Source organism: Loxodonta africana, chromosome 1 (genome assembly GCF_030014295.1).
Source record: "Loxodonta africana isolate mLoxAfr1 chromosome 1, mLoxAfr1.hap2, whole genome shotgun sequence".
Lineage (NCBI taxonomy): Eukaryota > Metazoa > Chordata > Mammalia > Proboscidea > Elephantidae > Loxodonta > Loxodonta africana.
Genome location: NC_087342.1, coordinates 95,766,601 through 95,784,089, shown reverse-complemented (window position 1 = coordinate 95,784,089; position 17,489 = coordinate 95,766,601). Strand labels below are relative to the sequence as shown.

The 17,489-nt window shown below is 53.7% G+C and overlaps 1 protein-coding gene across 3 annotated transcripts in view; it reads right to left on the bottom strand.

Moving 5' to 3' along the window:
* Positions 1 to 1,894: 1,894 nt before the first annotated feature.
* PACSIN1 (protein kinase C and casein kinase substrate in neurons 1) overlaps positions 1,895 to 17,489 on the bottom strand; it is a 67,790-nt gene continuing 52,195 nt past the window's right edge. Inside the window, exons 2-10 of one of the 3 annotated variants that reach the window (XM_064284778.1) lie at positions 10,752 to 10,877; positions 9,365 to 9,521; positions 7,942 to 8,177; positions 7,319 to 7,474; positions 7,029 to 7,204; positions 6,531 to 6,651; positions 6,304 to 6,431; positions 5,330 to 5,517; positions 1,895 to 4,788 (exon numbers count right to left, since the gene is read on the bottom strand). In XM_064284778.1, the coding sequence (XP_064140848.1) occupies positions 4,679 to 4,788; positions 5,330 to 5,517; positions 6,304 to 6,431; positions 6,531 to 6,651; positions 7,029 to 7,204; positions 7,319 to 7,474; positions 7,942 to 8,177; positions 9,365 to 9,521; positions 10,752 to 10,814 (1,335 nt within the window). In that variant the 5' untranslated portion in view covers positions 10,815 to 10,877 and the 3' untranslated portion in view covers positions 1,895 to 4,678. The other 2 variants (XM_064284783.1, XM_064284791.1) reach the window with 2 other exon arrangements.

Sequence of the window (17,489 nt, the reverse complement as noted above, 5' to 3'; positions counted from 1 at the left end):
GAGCCACCTGTTTGCACGTCCCCAGCTGGGCCTGGGCCTGGGCCTGGGCCTGGTAAGGCCTCGGATCTCCACAGAAGAGGGAGCTTAGGGGTATGGAGTGGGAGCTAGAGCCGATCGGTGGGGTAGGGTGCGGCAGCTCCCTGCTGAATGGGTCTGCTCCACACGTCTTCTTGGCATGTCCCCTTGGCGAGCACACGTCCATCCAATGACACCTTGTATGCCGTCAGCAAACTGCGAATTCTTCTTCCTCTGCATCTCCCCGTCAGGATCCCACCTGGCTTATGTCTGCCCTGCACCCCACTTCACGGGCCCCCTGCATCCAGGGCTCCCCATAACTAAATGATACAGCTTGCACCATAAGATGAGGCAGCCCTTCATCTTTATTTAAGGTTCCTCTGTTTGGCTAGAAGCAAGGGTTCAAATGGAGGTAGATTTTGAGGGTTAAGTAAGACAGAGCCCTGGTGGCACAATGGCTAAGTGTTTGACTGCTAACCAAGAGGCTTACGGTTCTAACCCACACAGTGGCTCCACAGGACAAAAACCTGGTGATGTGCTCCAATAAAGATTAAAAAAAATAAAATAAAAAATAAAGATTACACCCTAGAAAACCCTATGAGGCAGTTCTACTCTATCACATGGGATCGGCGATGAGTCAGAATCAACTCATCTGGCACCTAAAAACAACAAGAAGACATGAGAAAGAGGAGGCAAATGTATTCAATCCAGGGCTTCCAACTGGTTTGTTTCGGTTTGCGTTTCTAACAAGTTCCCAGGTGACGCTAATGCTGCTGGTTAGGGACCAATTATGAGAATCACTGGTTGACAGCGGGTCTCAAAATTTATTATACATAAGAATCACCCCGGGGATCTTGTTAAAGTGTAGATTCCGATTCAGTATATCTGGGGGTGGAAATGCAAATTCTCAGCAGGGGTTCAAACCTGACCCAACAGGTTGGAAGCCCTGATTCAATCCTCCCTCATCTGAACCATGCCTCCCTGCCATTAGCACACCCTGAGGCTGGGGAAAGCAGTAGGGGTGGGGGACTGTCCTGTATTTACTTTGAGTCATAGGTTTATGTCCTGGCCCTGCCAGGGTCCTCAGAGAGACATCTAACCAGATTAGGGGAAGCCGAGGCCTAAAGTGGGAGTGGGGATGGGCTCACAGGGAGCTGATGCAAAGCCAGGGATGGACCTGGGACTCCTGCCCTGCCACAAAAGAGATCTAGCTGGGGCTGGCGCTAAAGCTGGAGCGGGGGCTGAGTTGGAGGCAGGGCTAGGGCAAGACTGGGCTGAGGCAGGGCAGGGCTGGTCCTGGGGCAGGGGTGAGGCCTGGACAGGGCTTGGGTGAAGACAGGTGTCAGTCAGGCTTGAGGCTGAGGCCAGGGCAGGGCCTGAGCCTAGGCCTGGCTCTGAACAGAGTTGAGAGATCAGAGCTGATTCCACTCACTCTCCTGAGAAATTCCCCCAGAGGGGCCCTCCCAGGGGTCCCACACAGAAATGCCTTCCCAGGTCAGGCAGGACAGGCCAGGCCTGATGTCACATCATAGGGAGCTGTGGCCCTGTGGACAACCAGGAACCACATGCCTCAGCTGTCTGTTTTAGAATTTTGCTTTAAAAATCAAAACCTATTTGGGGGTCAAATTTACCCTTGAATGGTAAGTATGGGACCCTGCAGGCCCCCAGCTTTCCTGGTCGGCACTTGTCACCATGCACCCAGACCCCTAGAAATCCAGTGCCACAGGAGCTCCAAGTATAACCCCTTCCCATTCAGACAGGACCCGGGGACCTGGAAGGCAAAGGGACCTGCCTTTGGTCACTCAGCCTGTGACACAGTCCCCAACAGACATCCCAGCCACAAGTAGCTCTCAGAAGGCTCAGGAATCCCCAGGACTGAAGACACATAAGACTCAAGATGACAAAGCCCAGCCAGGTTGACACAGTTCTGGATTTTATCCACAGGCACACAATCACAACTTATATATATATATTTATATTTATATACCTTTAAATTACACAATCGTACAAAACAAGTGCATCGCTGAGACCACAGCACTTTTCGGAGTCTCACAAGTGTTGGAACTAATGGAGTCAGGAAGCCTAGGGTGGCAGGCGGCGGGTGGCAGGGCAGCCCTGGCTTCTCGCAGAACCAGGCCACAGAACAGTGGTTAACAGGGGGGCAAAACACATTACTCGCCAAACTCCATCGGGGTGGGCCGTTGCAGCATCGAGGGTGTGGGCAGGGGGCTATAGGAGGAGAACGTGAGCACACGAGGGGTGCATCTCCCACGTTGGATGTTGAGTGCCCTGACGCCAGCACTGACAGGTGGGACTGGGCCCCCAGAGCAGATGGTGGCTTCCAGGGAGACCCTCCCTCCTGCTCTGGGGTCTTGAAGAGCCTGGGGACCAAGGGAGGGTGGTCCCAGGGAGGGCCATAGAGGAGGCTACTAAGAAGGGATGAGGTTTCGAGTCCGTGCCCCAGAATGGGCAGCTCGGAGCACAGGCCTGGGGTCCAGCCAGGGCCGCAGCCCCTCTGCAGGTGCTGGGAAGTCACTGCCTCAGAGAGGGGGAGCCCAGGCCCCGAGGTGCAGATGTGCCTGGCTTCCTGCCTTTCAAGAGTACCTGATAAGGGGTAGAGAGGCCTCAACCCCAACTCCTGTCTCATGCAGAGGCTGAACAGGCTTTTGTTCTGGAGTTGGGAGGGCTGGCACAGCCCAGGCTGAAGGCTTCTGGAATCTCACTCAGGCTCTGAGGGCCTAGGGCCCAGCTCAGGCTGCATCAGAGGCCAGGAGAACAAGAGAAGGTGCTGAGCAAGGGGATGTTGGGAGAGGGGCCTGCCTGGGCTGCCATCACCCCCATCCCTCAATTCCCCTGCCCTCAGGGAAGCCTGTCTAGCTCAGGCTTCTGCCTGGGTCTCCCATGATCCTCCTCTGCCCACATGAAGGGGGTCAGAGCCTTGAGGCAGGGTCTACTACCTCCTAACAGCAGGATGTTGGGAGAAGCAGGGAGTGAAAGAGGCTGAAGGTGAAAGAGGGGCTGGGGCGTCTAGCTCTCTTTACCCAATGTGGAGAAAAGGAGGGCGTCTACAAACCTGCGGCCTAGAAGTGGCATCAGCCATGAACAGGTTTCACCTGGTGCTGCAAGAAACCTCAGGTACTTGCCCCCGAGGTCCCTGACAGACCCCTCTTCAGCTACTCCTCCACCTCCTGGTGTCTTGTCCTGCCCTGGTCTGCTTCCCAAGTTCCCCCTCTCCCCAAATCCTAAGGGAGAGGCAGGCACCTTCTACTCCAGCACCACTGCTTCTCCTAACCACAAGAGACCTCCCTGCTCTGGGTGGGCCCTTTACCTCCTCCCACTCCCAAGTGGCTTAACTGAGGCCCAGGCCTGGAGAGATGAAGGGATTGCCAGCACAGGAGATGTTGTTCCCAGAGCGAGGGCGACAAGGAAGAAAGACAGTGACTGTCCTGCTCCTGAAAGGCAGGGCTCCTCCCTCCTGCCAAAGGCATGCCTCCTCTAATGGCTGCAGGCTTTCCCCTGATGGTCCCAGGCCGGAAGCTTCCGTGGGCCTCACACTCTCTCCCCAGGCAGGCCAGGGAAGGGGAGAGAGGGGTGGAAGGCCAAGGGCCTTGCAGGTACAAGGCTTGATCTTGTGGAGCCTGGTTTTGTGGACATGTAGGGAGGGTGGGTGGGTGGGAAAAATGTGCTCCTCCCCAGGAAATGGGAGGAGGCTGCTACTGTTGCTGGCTTTCCCCTGGGCTTTGGGGCCCCTACTCCCTGCCAGAGAACTTATGGAGGGGGAGGGGCAGAAGGGGGCAGGGGTCTCTGCAAGTTACTGAAGGGGGATGACTCTGAGGAAGAGCCTGTGCCCAAAGGGCTGACAGTTGGAAAGAAGGGCCCAAACAGGGTCTTGGTCCTTTAGTTGGGCCTGTAACTGGGAGGGTTGGCATAACCCGAACTGTGGGCCTGCTGCCCCCCCACTCACCCTCCTGCACCCCAGTGACATTGTCACCTCCTCCAGCTCACTCCTTTCATGCCTGGGGGAGTCCAGAAGCCCCTGGAAACCTCTGTGGGGGAGGAGGGTGACCATTCCTCCTCCAGCGCCACAGGTCCCACATGTCTGCATGGCCACCAGGGAGAGGGACAGTAGGGCAAGGAGGCAAGGGCACTCCCCAGGGCAGAGCGGAAAATTGGAGATTGGGAGGCCTCCCTTCTCTGGGGCCTGGAGGGGAGGCCTTTGAGAGTAGGGTGGTGATGGAAAGGGAACAGGATGGGGTGGAAGAGGAAGGTAGGAAGCCAGACCCAGAGAAAGGGGGAACAGGTGCTGGCAGCCTGGGATGGAGGGAGATGGGGGAGAGCCCGGCAGGGTTCGGGAGACTCTTTGGTGGGATCTGAAGAGCAGATGTCATGATGCGCCTGTTGGGCTAAGTGCTAAGACCCTCACCTATCCTGGGGCCTCAAACCCAAGCCCCACCACCTGGCCTCCAGGTGGCCCTGCAAATGCTTCTGTCTCTTTGTGTTTTTTTTGTTTGTTTGTTTGTTTTGTTCTGTTAACTTTTAAAAAAATAAAAGCTTGATCGGAAAATATGTCTGGAACTCTATGGTAGGGGAGGGAGACGAGAGTGGAGAGGAAAGGGTGGCGGTGGGGGAGGAGTGACCGGGAGTGTGGAGGGGAGCAGGACAGCTAGATGGCCTCCACGTAGTTGGCGGGGTAGAGGCCCAGCTGCCCGCTGTCCAGCCGCCCGCGGCACCATCCTTGCTCATCCTCCTCCCCCAATTTGGTGAGCTCATCTCCTGGGAAGGGGGACAAAAACGGGAGTTTGTTGATGGGCTCAGAGAGAGGGATCATCCGCACACACGTTCACACTAGGGGAGCTTTCCATTACTATGCTGGGCCGGCCACAACAACCCTACGCCCCATTGTTGTCTCAGTGCCCTTTGGTCTTGATTCGAACCCTGGGCCCGTCCCACCCCAGTGCCCACGTGCCGCCCTCAGCATGTAGATCCTGGCCCATCCCAAGCTACACACCTAATCTGGATCTTGGCCCCGCCCCTCGAAGCCTAGGCCCCGCCTCCAGACGCATTTCCCAGGTACTGGCCTGCTCCCCGGCATCACCCACCCTGGGGCCCCACCTAGGCCACGCCCTCAGGCCACGCCCGATGTATTGGCCGCGCCCACATGCCCGAGTCCCACCTCCAGGGCTCATGTCCGGCAAATCCCCGCGACCCCCGCCCTCACGCCCCGCCCCCGCCCCGGCCACACATCCAATCCAGGCCCCAGGCAGGGTCCTCCCGCGCTCAAGTGCGAACCCCGCCGCTAGCCCCGCCCGCGTACCAGCCTTGAAGCTGAGTTCGTCCTGTTCCTGGCCGTCGTAGTCGTAGAGAGCTCGCACGCGCACTCCCTTGGCTTCATCCTCAAAGGAGTTGGCGCCCCCGTTGGCCTCATTGCCCCCAAAGGGGTTCCCACTCTCGTCGTCCGACCATTCAGTGGCGTAGGCCTGGCCCCTGTCGTAGCTACTAACGCTGAGATAGACACAGAAGGAGGCGGCGGCATGAGGCCTTGTCCACAGAGCTGCCCCCTCTTTCTAACTAGAGACCTAGCCCCAAATTACCCCCAAGGCTGGAGCAGGGACTGTCCGCCTAGGAGTCCCGAGCCAGTGACCCTCATGACAGCTCTTTAAACAGATGCGAGGGCAGGGCCATTAGCATTATTACCCAACACTGTACTGAGGGGGACTTCAGAAAACACCTGACACCTCGTCTGAGAGGGGCAGTACAGCCTAATGGTTATGAAGGAGGATTCTGGAGCCAGATCTCCTGGGCATCATATTCTGGCTTTAAGGCTTACTAACTAGCTTATGACTTTGGGCAAGTCACTTAATTTCTCTGGGCTCCAGTTTCTCCCTCTGTAAAATGGGGATATTTACACACTTCTTGAGTGGTGGAAGGCTTAAATGAGTTAATACGTGGAAAATGCTTAGAACAGTGCCTAACACACAGCAGGCACTCTAGAAGGATTAACCCTGGTGGTTCAATGGTAAAGAGATCAGCTGCTAACCAAAAGGTTGGCAGTTCAAATCTACCAGTTGCTCTTTGGAAACTCTGTGGGGCAGTTCTACTCTGTCCTATAGGGTCGCTATGAGTCACCATAATTGGCTTGACAGCAAAGGGTTTGGTTTTTTGTTTTTTATCTTTCAGAGAAGTGTGTGGTTGCTGTAATTGATGGTCTCAAGGGCCTCCCAGGATAAACTCAGCTGCCTCAGTGTGGGTCCCTCTGGCCCCCAGGAAGCTCCAGTGGGAGGCACTCACCTGCCACGGTCCCCAGCCTGGGATGTAGACTCCACCACCCCAGTGGCATTGGCCAGTGTCACCCCCTCTGCCTTCTTGGGCTGTTTCTCCTTTTTGGCAGTGGTGTGAGGGAGGTCTGGGTTCCACTCCTGGTGGGGGCCAGGAGGGCAGTCAGGCTGGGGAATCTGTACCCTGAGGCTCCTTCCAGCCTTCTCAGGTTCCCCCTCCCCATCACCATACATCCTCACCTCAAACTGAGGCCAGTTCATGGGCATGCCAGGGCCACTGCTGCTGCGGAACCATCTGAGGTCATCCTGGGCATCAGCCCCCCGAATGGCCTGCTCCAACTCACGGTACACGTGGACATAGCTGTTTGCAGCGGAAATGGGAGAGATGGGAACACAGATTCACTGTGGCCCCTCCTTATCCTCTGTGAGGGGCCAGCCCCATTCAGAGGACCAAGGCAGACTGCTTCCCAAGGGGCAATCTCCATGTGGGAAAACCCACACATGCCCAGTGCGCCCCCTTCTCCATTCCCATCTTAGCCACTCACCCATCCATCCAAGCACATGTTCTCGAGTACCTAGTATGTGTCAGCTTACACCCAGGCCGTCACTATAGTTGGAGTCTCTTCCCTCTTGCCTCCCCTTCCTGTCACTATAATGTAGAGCCTGGGCTGTCCTGCGTGCCAGTTACACCCTCTGCTGGCTGTACCTGTGCCCACGGTGCCCACTACACCCAGGTACCTGCTATTCTCAGCTAGATTGAGGTGACGTTTGATGTCCAGCAGCACCTCCTTGAGGAAGACCAGCCGCTTTTCCTCAAATTGCTGGCACTGTTCAAACACCTGCTCCATACCTTCCATGTACTGGGGTGTGGTCTTGCCCACGTCTTCCAGCACCTTCTCGTACTTCTCCTGTGTCTATGGGTACCCGGGTTGGGGGAGGGTAAGACCCAGGCCCACAGCTTCCAGCCATGATCCACTCCAAGGGGCCCTTGGACCCCAGCCCACCACAGCCCCCCACCCGACCGGCACCTTCTGCACATCCTGCTTGCACTTATCCACTTTATCCTGCAGCTTCTTCTGCTGCTCAGGCGTGACCGACTGCTCTGCCTTGCTGTTCATCTCCCGTGTCATGGCCAGCTTCTCCTCTTTGCAGGCCAGATGGTAGGCCTTCTTGGCGGTCTCCAGCTGTGGGGAGGGAATAACCAGGGTTCCCACTTGTGAGCAGGTCACTCAGCCCCTCCCATCTGCCCACTCCACAAGAAGCTGTGATCATACATTCTTTAGAGGCAGAAAGGTCCAGGTATTTGGGAGCAGTGCCCACCCCTCTGTAGATGCTTCCCTGATGATAATACCTGTTGCCCCTGTGGACACCCTCCTATTGGGCAGCCCATCCCATTTGTGGATCCTGAGGTCAATGCGCCCTTCTGCCCCTGCTGGTACCTTTCTTGGGGACAGTGCCCCTTTCCCCATTGGGCACTGCTGATACCATATGTGGGTATTTTTTCCTGGAGGGTAGTGCTGCTGCACCCATGGGTATAATCTCAGAGGTTAGCGCAGTATCTGCTCCCTCTATAGACACCTGCCTACATCGGCACCACTCTGAGCTCAGCCGCCCACCCCCACTCCATCTGTGGCAGCCGCCCACCAGGCACCTCCTTCATCTTCTTGGCCCAGGGCTTCTGGGCCTTGCGGAAGCCATCTTCAGCCTCCTTCGTCTCCTTGAAGCCGCCCATGATCTGCTTGTGATAAGCATCCTTCTGCCAGTTCTTGACCTTCTCCAGATCCTCATTCAGCAGGTTGTTCTTCACCTCGTGGTGCAGCTCGCTCACCTTGTCTGCTTCTGTCATCATGGCACCCCAGGCCCGCTCCAGGCTGCCATACTGTGGGCCTGAGGAAATGGCCGTGGGGTCATGGGGGCCCTCATCACCCCCCACCCAGAGGCCCCCTCACACCTCCATTCTCTGAGGCTCTTCCCTTCATTTCCATGGAAGCAGAAGTGCCCTCTCTCTCCATTGTCCTATCTATCCTCCAGGGCCCAAGTACAGCCACCTCCTCTAAGAAGCCTCCCCTGACTGCTCCATTCTCATACACCTCACCCTGCAGCCCTCACTAGATTCTGCTTACAGCATACTGTGCCTACTATGCCTTGTCTCCCCCGTGAGCTTGTGGACTCCATGGGGGGCAGCCTGGACCCCATGGGCTCTCAGAAGCCCAACACAGCACCAGGCACACAGTAGGAGCTTCAGGGCTGTTAGCTGAATGTACAGCTGAAGAACTAACTGGCGATAGATGCCACCATTTGTTCATCTGTGTTCTAGGCACCAACTCTGTACCCGGTACTATGCTACGTGGTGCAGACCCAGTCACTGCCCTCATAGGGTTTAGAGTCTAGTGGAAAAGAAAAACATTGCCAAATACATGGAAACCCCGACTTGAAACTGCTCTAGATTAAAGGAAACTAGAGACGTGACAACTAAATGCAATATGTGATCCTGGACCAGCACAATTGCTAGACTAAAATTTGCATATGGCAATATTCAACGTCCTGAATTTGATCGTTGAGATATGGTTACATAAACAAATGTTTTTCTTAAGAGATACATGGAGAATTTAGGGGCGAAAGAACAAGACATCTCCAGCTTATTCTCAAATGGTTCAGAAGAAAATATGCATATAGAGAGGAAGTGGTAAAACAAAAGCAGGAAACTTAATAACTGGTGGTTCTGAGTGAAAGGTATCCTAGGAGTTCTCTGTACTATTCTCGCAACTTTTCTCTAAGTTTAAATTATTTCAAAATACAAAAGGTTTTTTGTTTTGTGTGTGTGTGTGTGTTTAATCCAATTTTATAACGTTGTACCCAGTAGAGTTTAACAGGAAAGCCTGGTCTAGTCTGGGAAGGAGGGGTGGCCAGGTGCAAGAGAACAGCACCTGCAAAGGCCCTGCGGCTGCAGGGGGCAGAGTACATCCAAGTGGCTGGGTGCTCCGAGGGCCCACACTGTGGGAGGCACTTGGGGGGTAGGGGAAGACGAGATTAGAGCCCGCGGCGTGCGCACGGGGTGGGCAGTGGGGCGGCACCTTTCTCTATGAGCTGGCGCCAGCGCTTGGCCCAGTCGGTGAGCTGTTGCGCATACGCCTTCTCGATCTTGGCGCGCTCCTGCACGCAGCTCATCAGGTCATTGCAGAGGCGGTGTCCGTCATCGATGCGCTTCACCGTCCGCTTGTAGTTCCCCACCTGACGGCCAAGCAACGAGGGCGACTCCCGCGGGCTCCCTGCCTCCCAGTCCCACCCCGCCCACCGCATCCTGCAGGGGGCGCCGCCGCACGTCCGGCGGTAGGCCTTACCCTTGTCCTGGGCCCTCTTCCCACCACTCACCGCCTACCCCTATGGCTGCGATAACTCGAGGGGGGCGCCGGACCCCCTAATTTTGAGTTCCAGCACCCTGCATCAGACCCTGTCCTATATACACCCTCATCTTATTTTAAATAGAATTTCCTCACTGCCACAAAATGTGGAAGAATTTTTATAATTTGGATTTAGGCTGGAATGAATAATTCATTTTATTCTTGTGAGCTAAATCTATTATATTTATATAGAGCCATATAAGCGTTGAGTTGAGCTACAGCTACTTGACATAATATTATGTTTTGTAGACATCCCATTAAACACTTATTAATTTAGGCTTGGCAGTTTTCATTTGGGGTTTCTGGAACCAATAGAAATCTTTTTATTTTTTTCCCCTGGGTCTCAAACATTTTGGGAGACACCAGGAATGCTGGCTTCTCATCTTGCCACCACCTCTGTGTTGCTGTGGGACTCCAGAACTCACTCTACCTCTCTGCCTTTTATGTTCTACCCCCTGCCCACCGCTTAGGGTGGGGGGCAGGGTGCAGCTGTGAAAGCCTGTGTAAGTTGTAAAGTGTTGTATTGTGAAGCGCCAGGAGTCTGGGCTCAGGCCCCTGGAGCAGAGGATCGGGAGGGGCTTGCTCCCACTTTACAAAACACCAGGGGATCTCTCCAGCAGGGGCCTAGGAAGGGTAACAAGGGCTCAGGGGCAATCTCTAAATTGCCCGCCCTCCCTCCCTCCCCTCAGTTTCAGGATAAATAGACATTGATAGGGCAGGTGTTAAGCACTTTCCCCCTCTTGCTCGGCTGCCTCAGTCAGGTGCCTTTTGTATTTGTGTCACCTCAGTATGTCATCCCGCGCCTCATCTGGCAGCCCCTTGGACTTGTGAGGGGGGGTGCAACTGCCCCTGTCCACCCCTCCCTTGCTATGCCTCTGCCCTCCATGGGCAGCTGGGAGGGCAGAGGGCTCAGTGAGCAGTAGTTATGCCATTCGTGGCTACTAGCTGCCTGCTGGGCACAGAGAGCTTGGAGGGACTAGAGGGGCTGAGGTACAAGGCCTGAGATCCTGGGGTTAGTGAGCTGTGGGTGGGAGCCGGAGCCTCTGCATCAAAGGCTCACCTCCCAGAAGCTGTCAGTGATCTCCTCTGCAGCCAACGATGCCTCATCGTAGGAGCCGGACATGGTGTGGCCGTGGGGAGATGGACAGGAGTGGCGCCGCGGTCAGTAGGCTTGGCTGCTCATGCACTGGGAAGAAGAGAGAGATCCCTGGAGATGAGGGAAGTGGCTCACGCACCCCAATTCAGGCCTGCTTCCCAAACCTGCTGTGCGGATGAAGGCTCCATGGGCATAAGCTTACATTGGAATGGGGCTTCCTGCCCAGGGACTGGCTCACCATTCCTAGGGTAAGCCCAGAATTCACCCCGAAGCACCCGCACACGCCCATTTCCAGTCTCTCCTCCACAGGTACCTTCTCCCTCCACCCCCAAGCCAAAGGCCAAATCCATCTTCCAGCTGCAGTGCAAGGACCTCCTCTTAGAAGCCTGTCCAGACCACCAGAATCCCCGTGCCTGCAACTGTTTGTACTCAGGGACTCTGAAAGTAAAAGTTAGGGCCACACGGCTGCACACGTGCTTTATATAAATCTGTGGTTTGCTTCTCAGACACACACAGCACCTAAAAGTCAGAAGTCAGGTTCATCTGTGCATGTCCTCTGCCACTGCTTCCCCAGGGCCTGAAGCCCGGTAGCACCCAACGGGGCTCAGTGAAGCCCAGCTGGTGGGGCTGCGGGGACCCTAAGCAGTGCCGCCCTCTCTCCACCTGCTTTCCCCTCAGCACTGCCCACCCTGACTGGACCAAACCTTGCACTGGGCCCAAAAGACCCCCGTCAGCTCTCTGCTATCAACACATAGCACCTGGGGCTCAGCCTCTGGCACCTCATCCCATCCCCCAACCCAAGCCTGGAGCCCCAAGCTGGCAGTAGGGCCCTCTCTGATCTCCGGCCTAGGCTCAGTGCCTCCTCAGTTCTCTGAGCTGCTGGGGCCCTGTTAATGCCCTTCTGTCTGCCCTCATGCCCATCCCCAAAAGCCCCCATTAGCCATTTACGTCTCCTGGGAGTCTGGACATGTGGCTTCCTGGCCCACAGGTCAGACCACCGCAGCGATCTGTGTGAGTATCTGGGCAGCGATGTCTGCCCTGGATCTGTCGGCAGACATCACAGCCATCCAATCTAGGTTATGTGCTGCCCCAGGGCTGGGGGTTGGGGGGGCACTCCCCTCCTCTCCTCCCCAACCCAAGCCTCTCTCTGCCACTTCAGGCCAGAATGGCTCAGTAATCAGGATACAGGACCCAGCAGAATCTAAGCCAAGCCTGACGCGACTACAAGCTGCCAGCCTCCAGCTGGGCCCAGGCTGCTTCTGCACTATAGCCTCAGGCCTGTGCATTCTGACCAGTGAGGATGCTGGGGGCGGGTGGGCAGATGGCCTCCGCAAGATTCAGCCCAACCTGGGGGTCTGGGGGACCTCCATCCCTTACTAGAAGCTGGCCCTCAGGCTCAGGGTAAGTGGCATCAATACATGAGGATCCTTGGTTAAGGATGGCCCTCCCCCTCTTTGGCCCTCAGTCTCCCCATCTGTCCAGGGCCTGGTGGTCTTTCCCCAGGAATAACTCAGTATTGCCTCCTTGCTCCTCTTAGGCACCTAAACATATTTTGTCTCTTTCCCCTTAGGAAATCCCAAACTTTCCCACACACTCATCCACAGTGGGGATGGACCAGGAGGGGACTGGAGTTCATCAAGGGGCAAAGAAATAAGTCTTGGAATTTTTTTCTTCTTCATCTGGCATTTTTCATTTAAAAAGCTGTTCTTGGTTAATATAAAAAACTTTCTGAATTTAGATATGGAGAAGTAAAAGGCAGAAATATTTAATGGAGAACTTTCAGCCAGGTTGGATAAGTATCCCTGGGGACAGAGCCCTTTCTAGAACCATGAAGTCATACAGAACTCTGCTCTTTGGGATCCCTATAACATACAGTTGTCAGCAGGCAGGCAGGTGGGGGCTGGAGTGAGGGTGGGGAGTGGGGGCATTCCCTGCTGGGAGTCAAGGTCAAACCCTAGCCATGTTTTTCACCCATATAAGTGGGTACAACCTTGATGGAGGGCAACTTGGTCTTGTCTCTCACAATTAGAGGCACATACTCTTCACCCAGCAAGGCCACTTCTAGGAATTTACCCTCCAGCCAGTTGGATAAGCTGATGGATGTACTGATGGATGTACAAAGTTATTTACTGCAGCACTGCTTGCAAGAGCAAAAGGCTGGAAACAATCCAAGTGATTGTCCACAGGGGACTGGTTAAGTAAATTACGGTGCAGGCCTGTAATAGAATGCTCTGGTCCTGAGTGGAATCCGTCACTCCAGTAAAATGCACAAGGGGCAGGACAGCGTGGTTATCGATGCTTCCATTTGTCAGGGGAAGATATCTATCTATCTAGGGGCCCTGGTGGTGCAATGGTTAAGCGCTTGGCTGCTAACAAAAAGTTCAGTGGTTTGAACCCACCCAGCAGCTCCATGGGAGAAAGACCTGGCAATCTGCTCCCGTAAAAATTACAGCCTAGAAAACCGTATGGGGCAGTTCTACTCTGCCACATGAGTCAGAATCAACTCAACAGCACCTAATAACAACAACAAAATCTATCTGTCTGTCTGTCTGTCTGTCATCCTTTTGGAAGGCCACACAGGAAACTGGTAGCCGTGGTTGCCTTCAGGAAACTGGGTAGGAAGGAGAATTTTCCCTGTAGGCTCTTTCGTGCCCTTTAAATTTACCTTTGGTGCGTGGATTGCATATTTTTTAAATCACCCAGCCTGCGTCCAGAGCCAAGGGAGCTGAGAGTCAGGACCGAGGGTGCGTTTACAGTAAGGAGGAAGGGGCGAGTGCACTTCAGGCTAGAATGGACTGCATGGTGGCAGAGGCCCAGGACAGGTGTGACTTGCTGTGGTCCCACTGTTGGTGTAGCCAGGTAACGGATCTCCCATGCTCTCAGCTGAGGTAGCCTGTGTAGTGGAAACAGCTCCAGCCTTGAGGTCCCTGCTCTTCTACCAACCTGCTGTGTGACGTTGGACAAGTCATGTGGCCCTTCTGGGCCTTGCTGTGAAATAGGGATGATATGACCTGACTTAAGGATTAGATGAGGCGGTGAGTGTCTTGCCTGTGGCCGATTCTAAGTAACTGCGGATCCTCCCCACTCCAGCCCCAGGATGGACCCCTGCACAGGGGTGGGTGCAGGAAAACAGGCAGGTGGGGTCCAGGGAGGAGGCCAGGAAGGAGTGTCTAAGCCCCCCACTACTGCATAAGCCAGACATACGGTCCCATCCTGTCCCTGCTTCCTCCAAACTAGCTTCACACCCCCACCCTGGGGGCAGGTGGGAAGTTCAACCCTTGCCAATGCTTTGTCCTGCCTGAATGGCAGTATCTGCCATCACCGAGATGCTGCAGCTCTGAGACAGGAAGCTGGTGCAGCTGGCGGCTACCACTTCCTGTGGGCGAGCCCACTACGCTCTTAGCCTTTCTCAGTCCATACATGGACACAATGACCTCTGAGTTCTCTCCTCAGTGGGCATAAGCTTATTGAGGCCCTGAAAGCCTTCATCATTCATAATAATAAACCAAACCAAATGGCGGTGGAATGATTTGGAAAAGGATAGTGAGAATGGTTCCACAATTTGAAGAATGTAATCCATGTCACTGAATTGTACATGCAGAAATGGTTGAGGGGACATATGTTTTGTTATATATATTTTCACCACAATAAAAAAATAATAATAATTTGAAAAAAATCAAACTAGTGGCCATCGAGTCAATTCCAAGTCATGGCGACCTCATGTGTGTCAGAGTAGAACTGTGCTCCATAGGGTTTTCAAGGCTGTAATCTTATGGAAGTAGATTGCCAGGTCTTTCTTCTGAGGGGCTTCTGGGTGATCTGAACCACTAACATTTCAGTTAGTAGCCAAGCACATAACCATGTGCGCCATCCAAGGTCTCCTAATATTAAGAAGAGCTGGCATTTCCTGAGCATGTGCTGTGTGCCCTGGGCTGGTCACACGTATTACATCTAATCCTCACAGCAGCCCTATAAGGCAGGTTCTACTATCACTCCCACATTATAGATGAGAAACCAGAGGCTTAGAGATGTGATGAAAGAGCTTGTCCAGGGCGCCACAAGGAATAAACAAAGGCAGTAGGATGGCAGCCCAGCCAGTGTGTCAGGCTCACAGTTCAAGCGGCATGTTGTTATTGCTTAAGGTTATAACAGTAACGACAATGGCTAACAGGTATAGAGGAATAATTTTGTGCCATGCACCTTGCAAAGCACTGTGTATGGATTAACTCATTTAATCCTCACAGCAGCCGTGTGAGGGAGCAACTATTATTACCCTGCTTTCCAAAGAAAGAAACTGAGTCACAGAGCAGTGAAGTGACCTGCCAAAAGTTGCCCAGCTAGTAAAAGGTGTGTCTGGGATTTGAACTCAGGGAGTCCCAATCCAGAGCGCATACTCTTCACCGCTTACCTTACCTTACCCATTGCTGTGGAGTCGATTCCGACTCACAGCAACACTATAGGAGAGAGGAGAACTGCCTCATGGGGTTTCCAAGGCTGTAATCTTTATGGAAGCAGACTGCCACATCTTCCTCCCATGGAGCAGCTGGTTGGTTCAAACCGCTCACCTTCTGGTTAGCAGCCAAGCTCTTAACCACTGCACAACCAAGGTTCCTTTCTTCCACCGAACTACTATTATTCAAAGTAGTCTTCGCATTGATATTAGTTATCACAAGCTAGCGTTTAGTTAGTGCCTACTGTGTGCCACGTACTGCTCTAGATGCTTTGTGTAGGTATAGTCTTCACATACAGATGGGGAAACTGAGGCATGGAGGGATTAAAATAGTACTTCCAGAGCCTCATAGATGGGAAGTGGTGGAGCTAGGACTCCATCCTCACTCCAACTACAGCCCCTGCTGCCTTGGTCCCTTCTGAGCCCCACCTCCTAGGGCCCCTGAGGGAGACAAGGAAGAGCCAAGGTATGGGGAAAAATGAGGAAAAGGAGAAAAGAGGTAGGGAGAGAACCAATATTTACTAAACACCTACTATGTGATAGGTCCTTGCACCCAGGACCTCATTCGGTTCTCACAACGAGCCTCAGAAGGAGGGATTGGTTTTCTTCTTTATTTATATGTATATGAGAAAACCAAGCTCAGGTAAGGGGAGTGACTTAGCCAAGGTCACACAGTTAATGGGTAGCCGAGTTAGGACTTGACCCTGGGGTGTGTGAGGCACGGATTAGGATTACAACTCAGACTCTAGAGCCAGGCAGCCTGGGTTCGAATCCTGGCTCTGCTACATAGAGGCTGTGAGACCTTGGGCAGGTCACTTTCTCTCCTGGGCCACAGCTTCTACAACTGTCAAATGGGGCTGCTGCAGGATGAAATGAGTTCTTAGAGCTCAGGCAGTATGGCTGTCGTCTGGTTCACAGTAACCAGTCCACAAATGTCAGCTCTCATTACTGACATGCCGTCACTGTCACTGGGAGTGGGGCGGTACTCCCATCTCAGGGCAGACCCTCTCTTTCTGTGAAGCCAGAAAAGGGGCTGGGCCTTTCTCACCCCTAAGGATAGTACAGCCAGCAGCCTACAGAACCAGGGGGAAGAGGGACATGGGCTAGAGCCCGCACTAGGAATGGTCTCCCTCCAGATAACCAGGTCTGCTGAAATGTCCTGACCCCACCCCCCATTTAAACTTTCAACCCCCTTATCACCCCCAGCATACCCCTTCTCCCTTTTCCGCAGCACTGTCACCGTCAGACATGCTGTCTACATTTGCAGTCATCAGGTTTACTGCCTGCCTCTCCGCTAGAATGTCAGCCCTATAAGGGCAGTGATTTTTGTCTATCTGGCTGTCTGCTGCATTCCTAGTTTTATGGAGCAGTGCCTGGTGCATATGCGTGCAAAGACATATTTGTTGAATGAATAAATAAATGTCAAGATCCTTCTGAACATTCACTTAATAAAGAGCAGAAATAAATAATACACTCAATAAATTATACCCCAGAGCCAAACACAGTGGTTGTTCTTAGCTACCATCAAATTAGTCCCTGATTCATGGTGTCCTCATGTGTTTCAGAGCAGAACTGTGCATTGAGTTTTCAATGGCTATGACCTTTCAGTAGTAGATCACCAGGCTTTTCTTCCGAGGTGTCTCTGGGTGGATTTGAACCACCAACCTTTCAGTTAGTAGCAGAGTGCTTAACCTTTTGTTTCACCCAGATACACAGTAGGTGCTCAATAAATGATGATGATGGTGATACAACCAAGAGCCAGAATCTCACAAGGAGGGGTCCTAAGGCCCACTTACCCTCCGCTCCAGGTCCCGGGCTCCCTTCCTCTTCCTCCCTCAGGGCCCAGTCCCAGGGGTTTTTCCTCTCTGAATCCCCTATAACAATACTGCCTTCAGGACGGGGCCCTCTCCCGTTGGAGGCCCACAGCACACAGACAAAATAGGTACCGATAGCCTTGAGCTGTTATGTTACCCCTCCTCTCTAAGCTCCATCTCTCTATTCTTCCTCTACATCAGTAACAACCATTTTTTAATACCTACTACTCTACATCAGCAGGCTCCCATAGCCAGCTGACCCCTTCTTCCTTCTTCTCCAGGCCAGTCCCTAGACTCTGACCTTTGGCCTCTCCAGGACTCCGCCCCTCCTATGTAAGACTTGGGGAGCCCTTCACCACTTTCCCATCTTCCTCCAGCCTGCCCCACAAGGCCCTCAGTCCACTCTGCCCTGCAGAAAATCAACTCAAGAGGGAAGCC